This window comes from Phaseolus vulgaris, chromosome 8, assembly GCF_000499845.2.
Source record: "Phaseolus vulgaris cultivar G19833 chromosome 8, P. vulgaris v2.0, whole genome shotgun sequence".
Classification (NCBI taxonomy): domain Eukaryota; kingdom Viridiplantae; phylum Streptophyta; class Magnoliopsida; order Fabales; family Fabaceae; genus Phaseolus; species Phaseolus vulgaris.
In genome coordinates this window covers 17,701,746-17,714,550 of record NC_023752.2, presented here as the reverse complement: position 1 = coordinate 17,714,550, position 12,805 = coordinate 17,701,746, and the positions used below count along the sequence as shown (strand labels likewise).

At 51.1% G+C, this 12,805-nt stretch overlaps 1 protein-coding gene across 1 annotated transcript; it reads left to right on the top strand.

Annotated features, from left to right (window-relative positions):
- Window positions 1-386: 386 nt before the first annotated feature.
- LOC137824680 (formin-like protein 18) lies at window positions 387-1,547 on the top strand. Its single transcript, XM_068630351.1, has one exon. The coding sequence runs from the start codon at window positions 387-389 to the stop codon at window positions 1,545-1,547; it is 1,161 nt and encodes a 386-aa protein (XP_068486452.1).
- The last annotated feature ends 11,258 nt before the right edge of the window (window positions 1,548-12,805 follow it).

The following is a 12,805-nucleotide window of genomic DNA, read 5'->3' as shown; positions in this document are numbered from 1 at the left end:
CGACCCCACAGCCTTAGACGGCTTTCCCCTATACTGGACGGAGCACCCCAAGCTGCTCAAGCCCAAGACCCTGGATGAGCTATCCCCCGCTGATAGGGAGATATGCAAAGCCCTGGCTGGTCTGGGAATCGTCTTCGACACGCTGAAGCTTATCGCGAGCGAATACAACGCCCACTCCCTGACCACCTACTTTGGTAGGGAGATTCCTCTCTCATTATCTTTTGTTATCTGTATTTTGCTGCTTCATGTTTGTTCTCCTGGCCTCTTCCCTCTGTTTTCCATTGTGCCATGTGACTTACGCCTCAATCATCTACGCGTTTGTGGTTCTGTATAATTGCTTTGGCTTTGATTTCTACTGCTGGGTTTATTTGAATGTAGGGTCGGTGATGGGCGCTTCCAAAAGGATGATGCTGGCGAAAGCGATAAAGGACGTTCGTGCTTCCAAAGCGGGCGCCTCTTCCGCCCCTGCTGCTGACCCGAACCCCCCATCAACCCTGCCTCTGCCACCACCGACCACTACCGAGGCTCCACTAGGCTCATCTTCACCGTCCCCACATAGCCCTGAGGCGCTTCAGACTCCCGGCTCTCCTCTGCCCATTGCCGCCGTTCCTCTGGCCTTGGCCTCATCGCCGGCCCCAACCCCCCTCGACAAAGGGAAACGGGTCTTGGAGATCATATTCGACGATGAAGACTCGGATGGCGTGGCACCCTTCAAGAGGAGGAAATCTGCAAGGGTTCCCCTCCTTCCGGCGGCGTCGCCCCAAGAAGAGGATTCTTTCAGGGACAACCCTCCCAGCGCTACTTCCCTTCCCCCCACAACCGTCCAAGAGGATATAGGCGAAGGCGCCGAGTATGCTCCACCTCCACCACCGGCAGAGGTCTCTGCTTCTCCTGCCCCCGTCGCTGCCGCCCCCGATTTTATCGCCATCCCTCCTCCAATCATGCATCTGATGAGGGGCTTCAGTGGTGGAACAATGCCAGAGGGCTCCGACAGGAAGGAGGGCATGCCCTTCTACTTGAGGGCCTTCTTGGCGGTGGCCCTTGAATGGCGCGCCCAGGCCAGAAACGCTGTTCTGCAAACTCAAACCCTTCAGGCCTTGGAAACAAGGGTAGCTTCCCTGGAGGAGGAAAAGAAGATTCTGGGACGCCAAAATGAAGCTTACCAAACCACCCTGAAGGAGGCGCAAAAGTCCAAAGCAGAGGCTGAAGAACAACTGGCAGAGGCGATGGAGCTCCAGGCCGACTTCTACACTCGGGAAATCGCCCTCAAAGTTCGGGTAACGAGCCTTCAAGACATAGTCGCAGCTTACGAAGAAGTTCAAAAGGACTTGAAGGCCCGCTGCTGTGAGCAAGCTGACGAGATGGAGCGGATGGAGGGGGAGGTGGCTTCCCAGGCCAAAGCTATGGGCCTTCTCCAGGTTGACTACGACAAACTGCAGGTCGAGGTCAGCCGACTCCGCGTGGAAAAGGAGGCTTTGGAGAAGCAGGTAGTTTCTGGGGACGCCACCATTGAGGAGCTAGAGAAGGACAAAAAGACCCTCATCTAGGACATGGCGGGCACTTTCGAGGAGGGATTCCAGGAGGCTCTGGCCCAAGCTGTTTGCATGAATCCGGGGATTGACATTTCCAACTACGATTCCACTCACCACATTGTTGATGGAAAACTCGTGCCCCTGGAAATGGACGATTGAACCGCCACCCTCGATCATCACTTTATTCCTTTACACTTGTTCTAACCTTCTTTGATAAACTTGTAATTCTTTGAATCATCTGCACTTTTGTTACAACTTTGGGTTTTTGCATGATTACTTTCGTTCTTTGCCTTCACGTGCTTTGGTTGTTTTGCCTGTACTATACCCGTTTCTTTCACTGCGTTGGGCGGCCTTGTATGCCCGGGGAAGGTCACGCGTCGATGCCCACGCCCATGGAGAGGCTTGCCTAATGGGGCCGTATCGTCCACGGGGTGTCTCTAACACCAAAGCGATCCGTCCCTTGATTCTTAATGCCCGGCGCCCACGCCTAAGGAGAGGCCTGCTACAGCAGCGCCGTATCGTCCCTGGGTGTCTAAAACGCCGAGTGCTCTGGGGGGGGATCGTTCCCTCCATGGTCTTTCCTTCCCATAGGTATCGGGGAACAACCCTGCCAGTGATTCGCTGGCGTTTGGCGATCTCGTCTCCCTCCACAGTCTTTCCTACCTGTGGGTATCGGGGAGGCGACACTGCTGATATTTGGGTTGGCGGCGCCCGCAACGTCTCATGCTGGCGTCGCCCTTTGTGTCTTTCCTGGCGACGCCACGGGCGTTATCTTTACCTTGGCATTGACTTTGACCTTGGCCCTGGTCGACGCCTGAGGACAGCGAAGAGCTCAAGGTTTCGCCTGTGCCATCCACGTGGCGCTTCTTGTATGGCTGATGGGACGTTCAGTCATTCGACTTGGTCCTGACTCCTACTGTGCCCCTGACCCACTCTTGACGGCGCATCGTACCATTGGGCATTTTGTCGATACGACGTTTTCTGAGTTTAACCAGTGGTGCCAGGGCCATCCTTCCATCTTCTGCCACGTGGCTCGATCGTGCGGTGCATCCATTCGCGTCGTTTAGCGCTATAACTGCAATACTTCCATTTGCGTCGTTTGGCGCTCTAACCGCAATATTTGATTCTTTAAAGCTTTGAAACTGCCCTCATCATTCCTGCGCTTTTCGTAACCTACTTGCACCCTTTCTGCTTGCACCCCTTCTCTTCTCGCGAAGAGTTCTTCCAGTGCTCGTTCCCACCAGCGCTTTACCCTTGCCAAAACTTCAAACCTCCCCGATTCTGTTCAAGAATGTTTTCTCGTGCTACTCCCCCCAGGGTCAACCCCAAGGACCTGTATCCTTGGGCTTCGAGGGAGCTTCTTGACGAATGCTCCTGCTTACTCTCCACCAGGGCCATAAGGGAACACAAAGGGGATCCCTGCTCCTATGATCACCGTGCCTTCGCGAGGAGGCATGACGACGACATTGCTGTGCTCCCTTGCACTCTAGGGGAGCCAGTATGTGGAGATGAACGGGCCAACGACGGGGTCCCCTTCTTTTGCTGTTATCAGGTGGTTTTCAAAACCATCGGCGTGCGCCTGCCCTTCTCCAGGTTTGAGAAGGAACTGCTGACGGAGATCAATGCCGCTCCGGCCCAGTTTTATCCCAACAGCTGGGCTTTTGTCAAGGCCTTTGACATCCTTTTCGGGTTTCTGGGTTGTGCAACCTCGGTTGACATCTTTCTTCACTTTTTTGAGGTGAAGAGGCAGAGGAATAACCTCTGGGTAACTCTCAGTAACGTTCCTGGTAGAGTTCTCCTGACCCCCTTCCAAAACTCGTTCACTGGGTGGAAAGGCCGGTTCTTCAAGATCTGCTGTTCTGACCTCGTTCCCTCCGCCCTGGATGGTTTTCCACTATACTGGGTGAGGGAGACGAGGGCCCTTAAATCCAAACCCTTTAAGAAGCTGGCCCCAAATGACCAGGTGGTTTGCCGGATTCTCGCTGAGGCGGGAGGTTTTGACTCTGCCACCTTGATCAGTTTGGAGTTCAACGCTGGAACTCTTGAAAAGTATATAGGTATGAGTCGCTGCCCTAGAAACTTCCGCCTTTATCGTTCTCTATCTGGGTGTGTTTTGCTTCATGGTGTTTCTGACACGTTCATCTTTCTTGGTGCAGGTTCAAAAATAAATCAAGAGCGGAGGACACGACTTACCCGAGCTCTGCGGGCTGAGAGCGGGGCTTCGTCTTCTTCCCGTGCTGACTCTGATGGCCACTGAAGAATGGTAATTTTCGTGTTTTTGTATGAGTTGTAATGTTTGCCCTACTCGCATTACTCCCATTTGTATCGAACACTGCTTGTAACATCAACTTTACTATACCATACTTGGTTTTTGTAACGCCACTCTACTTTGCATACGTCTCATATATTGTGCGCTTTTCCTCCGTCATGCTTCATAGCGGCGCCTGCACTCAGGCGACACCTTTCTTCTTGGCGACGCCTTCTTTCTTGGCGACGCCTTCTTTCTTTGCGACGCCTTCTTCTTGGCGACGCCTCACGCTACTTCAAATGGAGAAAAAATAAAGATTGAGAACCAAGGCACGGTTTTTTCTCAAACTTGTTTTTTTTTTTTCTTTTATTTGGGTGACCTCATTAAAAAACCCCGAAAAAGGACAAAGAGTGTCCCCTTTAACAAGACTGTTACATAGCTGCTTTACATAAGTCAACTAAAATAAAACTTCAGGTTGGCTGCATTCCAACTGCGCGGGATGGGACCTCCTTCCAAGGTCTCTAGGCTGTACGAACCGTTGCCCTTAGCCTCGGTAACTCTGAAGGGTCCGGTCCACTTGGGAGACAGCTTATTCTCCAGCTCGTATGGGTGGGCTTTCCTCATAACTAGGTCGCCAATCTGAAACTGTCGCGGCTTTACCTTAGAGCTATATTGCCGCTCTACTCTTCTCTTCACCGCTTCAGCTCTTATTCTGGCTTCTTCCCTGGTTTCATCTAGTAGATCCAGGTTTACCCGCCTCTCTTCGTTGGATTCCTCCACCACAAAGTTTTGAAAACGTGGTGAGCTTTCATGTATTTCTACCGGGATCATCGCGTCTGACCCGTACACCAAACTGAAAGGCGTCTCCATGGTAGAAGATTGGGGCGTGGTGTGGTATGCCCAAACGATCCTTGGAACTTCCTCCGCCCACGCCCCTTTGGCCTTCTCCAACCTTCTCTTTAACCCCTTCAGCAAAACTCTGTTTGCTAACTCCACTTGGCCGTTGGTCTGGGGGTGTTCGACTGACGCGAACACTTGCTTGATGCCTATCTTAGCGCACAGATTTCTCAACTGCTGACTGGCAAACTGGGTCCCGTTATCGGATATCAAGCGCCTAGGTACGCCAAAGCGGCACACAATGTTCTTCCACACAAAGTGCTGTACCTTGTGCGCAGTAATCTGTGCCACGGGCTCTGCCTCTATCCACTTGGTGAAGTACTCGATGGCAACGATCAAATACTTCATCTGCCTTATCGCCAGTGGGAACGACCCCAGGATGTCGATTCCCCATGTATGAAAAGGCCACGGGCTATATATGGATCGCAGTTCTTCTGGCGGCGCCTTGTGCCAGTCAGCGTGCTTTTGGCATTGCCTGCAGTGTCGGGCGTGTCGCGCGCAGTCCTCTTTTACTGTTGGCCAGAAGAACCCTGCGCGTATCACCTTGGAGGCTAAAGACCTTCCCCCTACGTGGCTCCCGCAAATGCCTTCGTGGAGCTCCGCCATTATCCTGGTACACTCGTCGCCACTTACACACGTCAGGATAGGGTGAGTGAACCTGTGCCTGAACAACACTCCATCCACCAGAGCATATCTTGCGGCATTTCTTTTGACCTTCTTACCCTCTTCCGGCTCCACTGGGAGAGTCCCATCCACCAGGTACCGTTTGCATGGCGTCATCCAGGTGTCTCCCTCGGCTAGGACACATACCTGCATTTGCCTTCCTTCTTCAGGCATATCCACGTACGTGCTGATGCGGGGCGTCTTCAGCGTATCTTGGGTCAGAGAGCGATGATTCCTTGGACTCTCTCTTGATGTACAGATCTAGAGGACATCCACCCTGTATCTTCCACGAATTTACGCGGAGCTTTGAGCGTCTCTTGGATCACTGTCCTCTGCCTACCCCCCTTGCCTGAGCTGGCCAGCTTGGCAAGCAGGTCGGCTCTGGCATTCTGCTCCCTTGGGACATGTATCAGCTCAAGGGCGTTAAATGCTCCCTTCAATAGTTGGACGTATCTTAGGTACGTCGCCATCTGTGGGTCCTTCGCCTGGAACTCACCCGAGACCTGCCCCGTAATCAGCTGGGAATCGCTTTTCACCAGGAGGTTCTGCGCGCCCATCTCCTTGGCCAGGAGCATTCCTGCTATCAGGGCTGCCCAACAAGATGTTGTAAGCGGAGCTGGCGTTCACGACAAAGTACAGGATACTTTCGGTACGCGAGGCCTCTCCGTCTGTGAACGTAGTCCTCAACTCCAGGTAGCCTCGGACTTCCACCTGGTTGTCCGCAAACCCATACAGGCACCCTGTATAGGGCCTCAAAAGGTCGGGGGATAACCGCAACTTATTGAATGTCGACCAGAACATGACGTCTGCTGACAACTGAAATGACCATGGGGTCATTGTCGTGCGGCACCACGTCTCGGAGATCCCCTCTCGTGAATACGAGGTCCAACTCCCACGGCGCACCCGAGAGTCTTTCTTCGATCGAGTTGACCCCCCTCGCATATTTCTTTCGCTGGGAGGCGGTGGGTCCTCCGCCGGAAAATCCTCCAGCTATGGTATGGACCTCGCGCGAGAACCGGCATCTCGTGTGCTTGTTCTTCCGCTGGCGGCGGCAAGGTGGCGGTTGTTGTGGGCTCCGCAACATAATCCTTCAAAAACCCGGTTCTCACCAGCTCATCCAGCTGGTAACCCAACGACAGGCAGTTATCAATGTGGTGACCGAAAGCCTCGTGGAACTCACACCAAGAGTCTTTCCGAGGCCCCAACACCTTATTGGACTTCGCCGGTCGCCTCAATCTCTCAGCTATATTAGTCACGGCGATCAGGTCCTTCAATTCCACCACAAAATTGTATCTCGCCATCCTCGTTCTTTCTCTGGCCGGGCGATCGCCTCCCGCTGGACCCCGGGGCTGGGGCTTTCTGGCCTCGTAGGGGCGTCTCCCATCTGTTTTCTTCCTTCCCGTCGTGGTCTCATTGACCCTGGCGGGTTGAGCTCGCGTCGGTCCCCTCGGGCGCGAGGGTACGACGCTGGTGCGCTTCACGCACAACTCTCCCTCGGAAGCGATATGTTCTACCGCCCGACGCCGTAGTTCAGCAAAAGTCCTAGGGCGGTTGTGAATGATGGATTCCCCAAAAGGGACGGGGCATACGCCTTTCACGAACGCGTACACAATCATAGGTTCCTCTGTCGTACCAACCTTTACCACCTGGGCCCCGAAGCGATTGATGTATTCCTTGAGGGTCTCCCCTTGGTACTGTTTCTCATCAAACAAGTCGTAGGAGACCGGCGGCGGGGCCTTGTTTGCTAGGTATTGTTCCCTGAACAATCGTGACAGTTGTCGGAAAGAGGTGATATGACCGTCCGGTAGGCTGATGAACCAGTCCATAGCCATCCCAGTCAAGGTGCTCATAAAGAGCTTGCACTTGGCAGCGTCAGAGCCGCCTACCAGGACCATCTGTGAGTGAAATGCAGCGAGGTGCGTCTCAGGGTCCTCCATCCCGATGAAGATCACCATGGGCCCTGCGAACGTATTCGGGATCACTGCATCCAGAATCTCCTGCGAGAAGGGAGTGGAAAACTCCCTTGGCGGGGAGTGGTTCTCCATCTCGTCATGTTCACGTTGCGCCCGATTATTTCTCAGACCCCGGTGCAACTCCTCATTTACGCGGCGGAGCTCTTCATTCCTCTCATGCGAGGCTTCGAGATCTGCCTGCATGCGTTCCTGTTCCAGTTTCGACTCCGCCATATCCTCCTGCAGGCCCCGCATTATCTCCAAGACCTGTTGCATGGATAGTTCTGCTGGGGCCGCGCGTGCTGTACCTCGTCTGGTGGTGGCCATTGTCACGGTCTCTTCCAACCTCCTCCAACGTTACTATAACTTGGTAGATCTTCTCAAACTTGTGATGGGACTGATGTTTTATATCGGCCCCACGGTGGGCGCCAAATGTTCCGTTCGGTTGACCTGGGACGTCTTCGTGCGCGACCTCAACCGTCAGCTAGGGACTCCTTCCCACTGGTTACCTGTGGATTCCTGCAAAGAAGGACAAAAGGGCGCCCTAGCGGCCGTTTGCACTCCGACGCTCAAGTCAGCCAGCAAGAAACACCAAAAACTATGCACCTCCGTATCGGAGCACCGCGTATGGCACTCTGAAGGTGGTAAAAAGGAAACTGTGTCTAGTGTATATTTTCTCGTTCTGGCCAAAGTCCTTCCCTAGTCCCTTGTGCGAAACCTCAAGGCTCGAGCAAGCAACTAAAGTGTTTCTGGAAAATTAGCCAAAAGTTCGAACCCTGTTTCCAACATTCTCAGCACTATTTAAACTGCCCAAGCATTTAAAGCACCTTAAAGCGCTTTTAATCATAAAACGTAACGCACTTAATTAACGCGTCTAATTAGAAAACGTAGCGCATTCAAGACGTTGAAACGCTTGGGAGCCTTTATAGTACCTTAAACGCTCGAAACAGAAACTATAGTGAATGACTTTAATTACCTGGTACCTGACTAAATGGTGTTTCTATTCTGACCTGGCTGTCGCACACGTGGAGGGCCTCACAGCGCCGTGACCCCATCTGGGGACGTTTCTACGTGTGAGTCCTCTTGCTTGGGAGTGCTACTGCGCAAGGGGTGACTTTTTGGGTGCCAACTCATGCCCCCAATCATCTAGTCACTCACTTTGAGAGCGTATCTGCCTTCCTCTCGTACCCTGCACCTGGCTACCCTGGGCGTGACCCTCCCCTTGAGTCGTATCTGTCCCAAAGGCGTCTCTGAGGCGGCAGGGGTACTTCACGAGTTAGGCTGCCCTACACCGGTGCTATCACTATGGCCTTGAAGCCACCTTTTCCTTCTCTTTATCACTGCCTTGACTTAATGATATTTGCTCTTGGCGACGCCCTGGTTGGGCGACGCCTTCGCCTAGGCGACGCCTTGCCTTGTCGACGCTTCCTCTTGGCGAAGCTGGCACTTGGTGTCTCTTCACCTAGGCGACGCCTTATGTTGACTTTGACTCCAGGCGTTGACTTTGACTTTGACTTTGTCAACGCCCGGATACGGGACGGTACAGAAACGTTCAGCACATTTAAGACGTTTAAACCGCTGGGGAGCATTTATAGTACATTAAACGCTCGAAACGGAAATTGTATTAAATAACCTTAATTACCTCATACCTGACAAAATGGCGTTTCTATTCTGACTTGGCTGTTGTACACGTGGAGGGCCTCACAGCGCCATGACCCCTTCTGGGGGCGTTTCTTCGTGTGAGTCCTCCTGCTTGGGAGTGCAACTACGCAAGGGGTGACTTTTTGGGTGCCAACTCATGCTCCCAAACATCTAGTCACTCACTTTGAGGGCGTATCTGCCTTCCTCTCGTACCCTGCACCTGGCTACCCTGGGCGTGACCCTTCTCCTGAATCGTATCTACCCCAAGGGCGTCTCTGGGGCGGCAGGGGCACTTCATGAGTCAGGTTGCCCTACACTGGCGGTATCACTACGGCCTTGAAGCCACATTTCTCTTTTCTTTATTATTACCCCCGAATTGTCGGGATTTGAGGCCTTCCCACAGCGTCGCTCCCTCCATGGTCTTTCCTACCCATGGGTATCGGGGAGCTACACTGTGATTGCCTCGCCTTTGTGAGATTTGACCTTGGCGACGCCCTATTTGGGCGACGCCTTAACTGGGCGATGCCTTCACCTAGGCGACGCCTTACGTTGACTTTGACCCCCGACGTTGACTTTGGCCTTGACTTCGTCAACGCCCGGATACGGGACGGTACAGCTTTGAACATGCTCCTAGTAAGCCTTTGAGGTGGGCTTTGACCTCCATGGGCGTCTTCTATTTGAGCCTCATCCTCTTCTTGCTCTTGATGATTGGCCTCCATGTCCACTTGAACTTGATCTCCATCAAATCCTCTCAAATGGCTCCAAGGTGATGTGGGAAAAGTTTGGCAGCAAAAGAAATTGATCTTGGTATGGTTGGTGCATAGCCAAGTTTGGTGATTTAGGTGTTTTGGCTAGATTTTGTGACTTTGTGGTGTGAAGGGTGAAAAACGAAAATCATGGTTTGGCAAAACTGGGTGGAGTCAATACTCTCAAATACCTCCAAAGTGATGTGGGAAATGTTTGGGAGCAAAATGGTTGGTTCTTAGCCAAGTTTGGTGATTTTTGTATTTTGGCTTGATTTTGTGACTAGGTGGTGTGTGTGGTGAAAAACGAAAATCATGGTTTTGGAAATGTGGCTGGACTCAATCCTCATAAATGGCTCCAAAGTGATGTGGGAAAAGGTTGGGAGCAAAAGGAATTCATCTTGGTATGGTTGGTGTATAGCCAAGTTTGGTGATTTTCATGTTTTGGTTTGATTTTGTGACCTGGTGGTGTGTGGTGTGAAAAACGAAAATCATGGTTTTGGAACAGAGGCTGGGCTCAAACCTCACATATTCCTACAAAGTGATGTGGGAAAAGTTTGGGAACAAAAGGAATCGATCTTGGTGTAGTTGGTGCATAGCCAAGTTTGGTGATTTTGGTGTTTTGGCTTGATTTTGTGACTTGGTGGTGTGAGGGGTGAAAAACGAAAATCAAGGTTTTGAAAAAGTGGCTGGACTGAGACCTCACAAATGCCTCCAAAGTGATGTGGGAAAAGTTTGGGTAGCAAAAGGAATTAATCTTGGTATGGTTGGTGCATAACCAAGTTTGGTGATTTTGGTGTTTTGACTTGGTGGTATGGCATGAATCATGAAATTTTGAATGTTATGGTGTTTGAGAAATCTTGGTTGGGAAGGGTCACAAATGCATCTAGAATGAGGTCTACAAAGTTTAGTGGCAAAAGCAAGTCATCTTGATGTGGTTTTGAATTTTTGAAATGATGAAAAATTGAGCGTTTGGAAAAAAATTCATGAAAATTCGAAACCTTGGTAAATCTTAACGAAACATGGTGGGCACGTTCTTGATATTAATATGTGATGGACTGGAAAAAATCAAGCAAAAATACGATCTCTAGATACCTTTTTCCATTTTTCTCGATTTTCCACATTTCGGGTGTTTGTAAAAATGAAAAAAAATACTTCCCCATGTTGAAAAGTTCTAATTTTTTGCAGGCAATGTTGTACCATTTTTATGACGATCCCTGCAAGAAATCTCTTGAAAATTCGTTCTTTAGGTCTCAAAACAGAACTTATGTCTACTCTAAAAAAGTGTATCTACTTGTACAAAAGTGGGTTTTGCATATTTAACTTATATAGGGGGGGGTGCTCCTCAATCCAGCCACCTTTGCGCGAGGGAAGATTTTGTTGCGGTCCAAGCATCCCCCTCATGTTTTGGCTTGCTTTCTGTTGGGGCAAGTCGAAACACCCACACATGGTTGATCCACCAACTTGGGTTGGTGTCACCCATGGTGGGCACGGTGGTGCATGTCGTCGGTTCCGGTGGGGAAAAATGTGAACATGTTAAGTGAAGTTGTGGCACGCCCGTGGGATTTTCATTGTGTGGCTCATTTCAAGATTTGTGAGCATCATCAAAGGGGGTATGGCTTCCAACCGTTCGCGGGGAAGGAGCCATCATGTCTGGCTTGCGGCCGGCCAGGGGTAATGTCATCAATCAACGTCGCGCTTGGGCTCACGATTAGTGCAGGTCACACGGTTGGTCAAAAGGGCTTTATTACTCTCGGTCCAGTAGCGGCCACCACAGGAAAGGCACAGCCTCATCCGCGTGGCTTCTCCCTCAACACCATCTTGGCAATCTGCCATGATGGTCTTGCGGGAGAAGAAGCACGGATGAGATGAGTTGGAACTGTGGCCTGGTGCGATCCGGGAAGATTTGGGCCACGCAAATCCACAACAAAATCTAACCACACGGATACACTCCGAAAGGAAAATGTGAGACATGTCTTGTGTGTTTGACTATCGCTTATAAGGAAGTGTGCACTGGAGCAAAGGCGTTGGTTCATCCCTGTGGCTTTTCCATCAACACCATCCTCGCGGGCGATGTTGGGGATTAGAAACACGGATGAAATGTGCTTATATGATTCCAATAGCACAATATCAATGATTCTTGACATTCTTAGGAATCAACTTGAGTTGGATATGAGATAGGCACTTTTTGATAGAATTGGATCAAGGTTCTATGTTCAAGAACTCACCAAAACTAGTACCAAAACCCAAACTCACATGGAAGATCCATGTATTGTGAATTGAATCAAAACAACAACTAGAAATGAAGAATAAGCAAAGAGTAACAGCAAATGAAAAAGGAACCGAAGCAAAAACAATGGAAACTAGAATGCCGAAACTGAAAATGCAAAGAACACAAGTTAAGACATGAACATAAAAGAAGAAGGAAGGAAGGAGAAGAGAAAGCTCATGAAGATGGATGGATTGGTTGTGATCCGATCGGTCATCGGTAGTCGATGACGTCAGCATCAGAGAACCACGTGGACCACTCGCAGGGTGACATGTGGACCAGGTGGCAGAGAGGTCAGGGGGACGATCGCCAAGAGAGGTGATCGGTGGTCAGTAACCAAGTGACCACCGACAGATCAGGCGGCAGAGAGGTCGGGGGACAGATCATCCAGAATGGTGATCGGTGGTCAGTAGCCAAGTGGCCACCAACAGACCAGTTCTCAGACTAACGCCTGAAGGCAGAACGCGAGAAGCAGATAAACACTGATCAGTCATCGGGGTATTGTCATCGGGGTCTCGTGTTACACGCAGTTAAACTGGGAATGAGGTTCCCAGTGAGAGCGTTACGCATGGATCTCGCATGAGCACACCTCAGGGAATCATGCACGAGAGTGGCCTGAGGGAACTAGTAAACCAGTCAGTGGTTGGTGATTCCCTCAACCCATTACGTGCATGGCATCGTGAAGGGTAAGCTGTATACGCAGAGAGCAACGTTTGGCGAGTGTGCCTAGACTAGCCACACCCGACGTTCTCCCAAGAGTATGCGATCTGCCCAGATAAGAGAAACATCCTAAGTTACTCCGAAAGGGCGTAACTTAGGCACACAAAGAGAAGCGCTAGAGCCCTTCCAGTAAGTGACAC

Bases quoted from the DNA above. Each gene is read 5' to 3' on its own strand.
- LOC137824680 (XM_068630351.1), top strand. From the start codon at position 387: ATGGGCGCTTCCAAAAGGATGATGCTGGCGAAAGCGATAAAGGACGTT.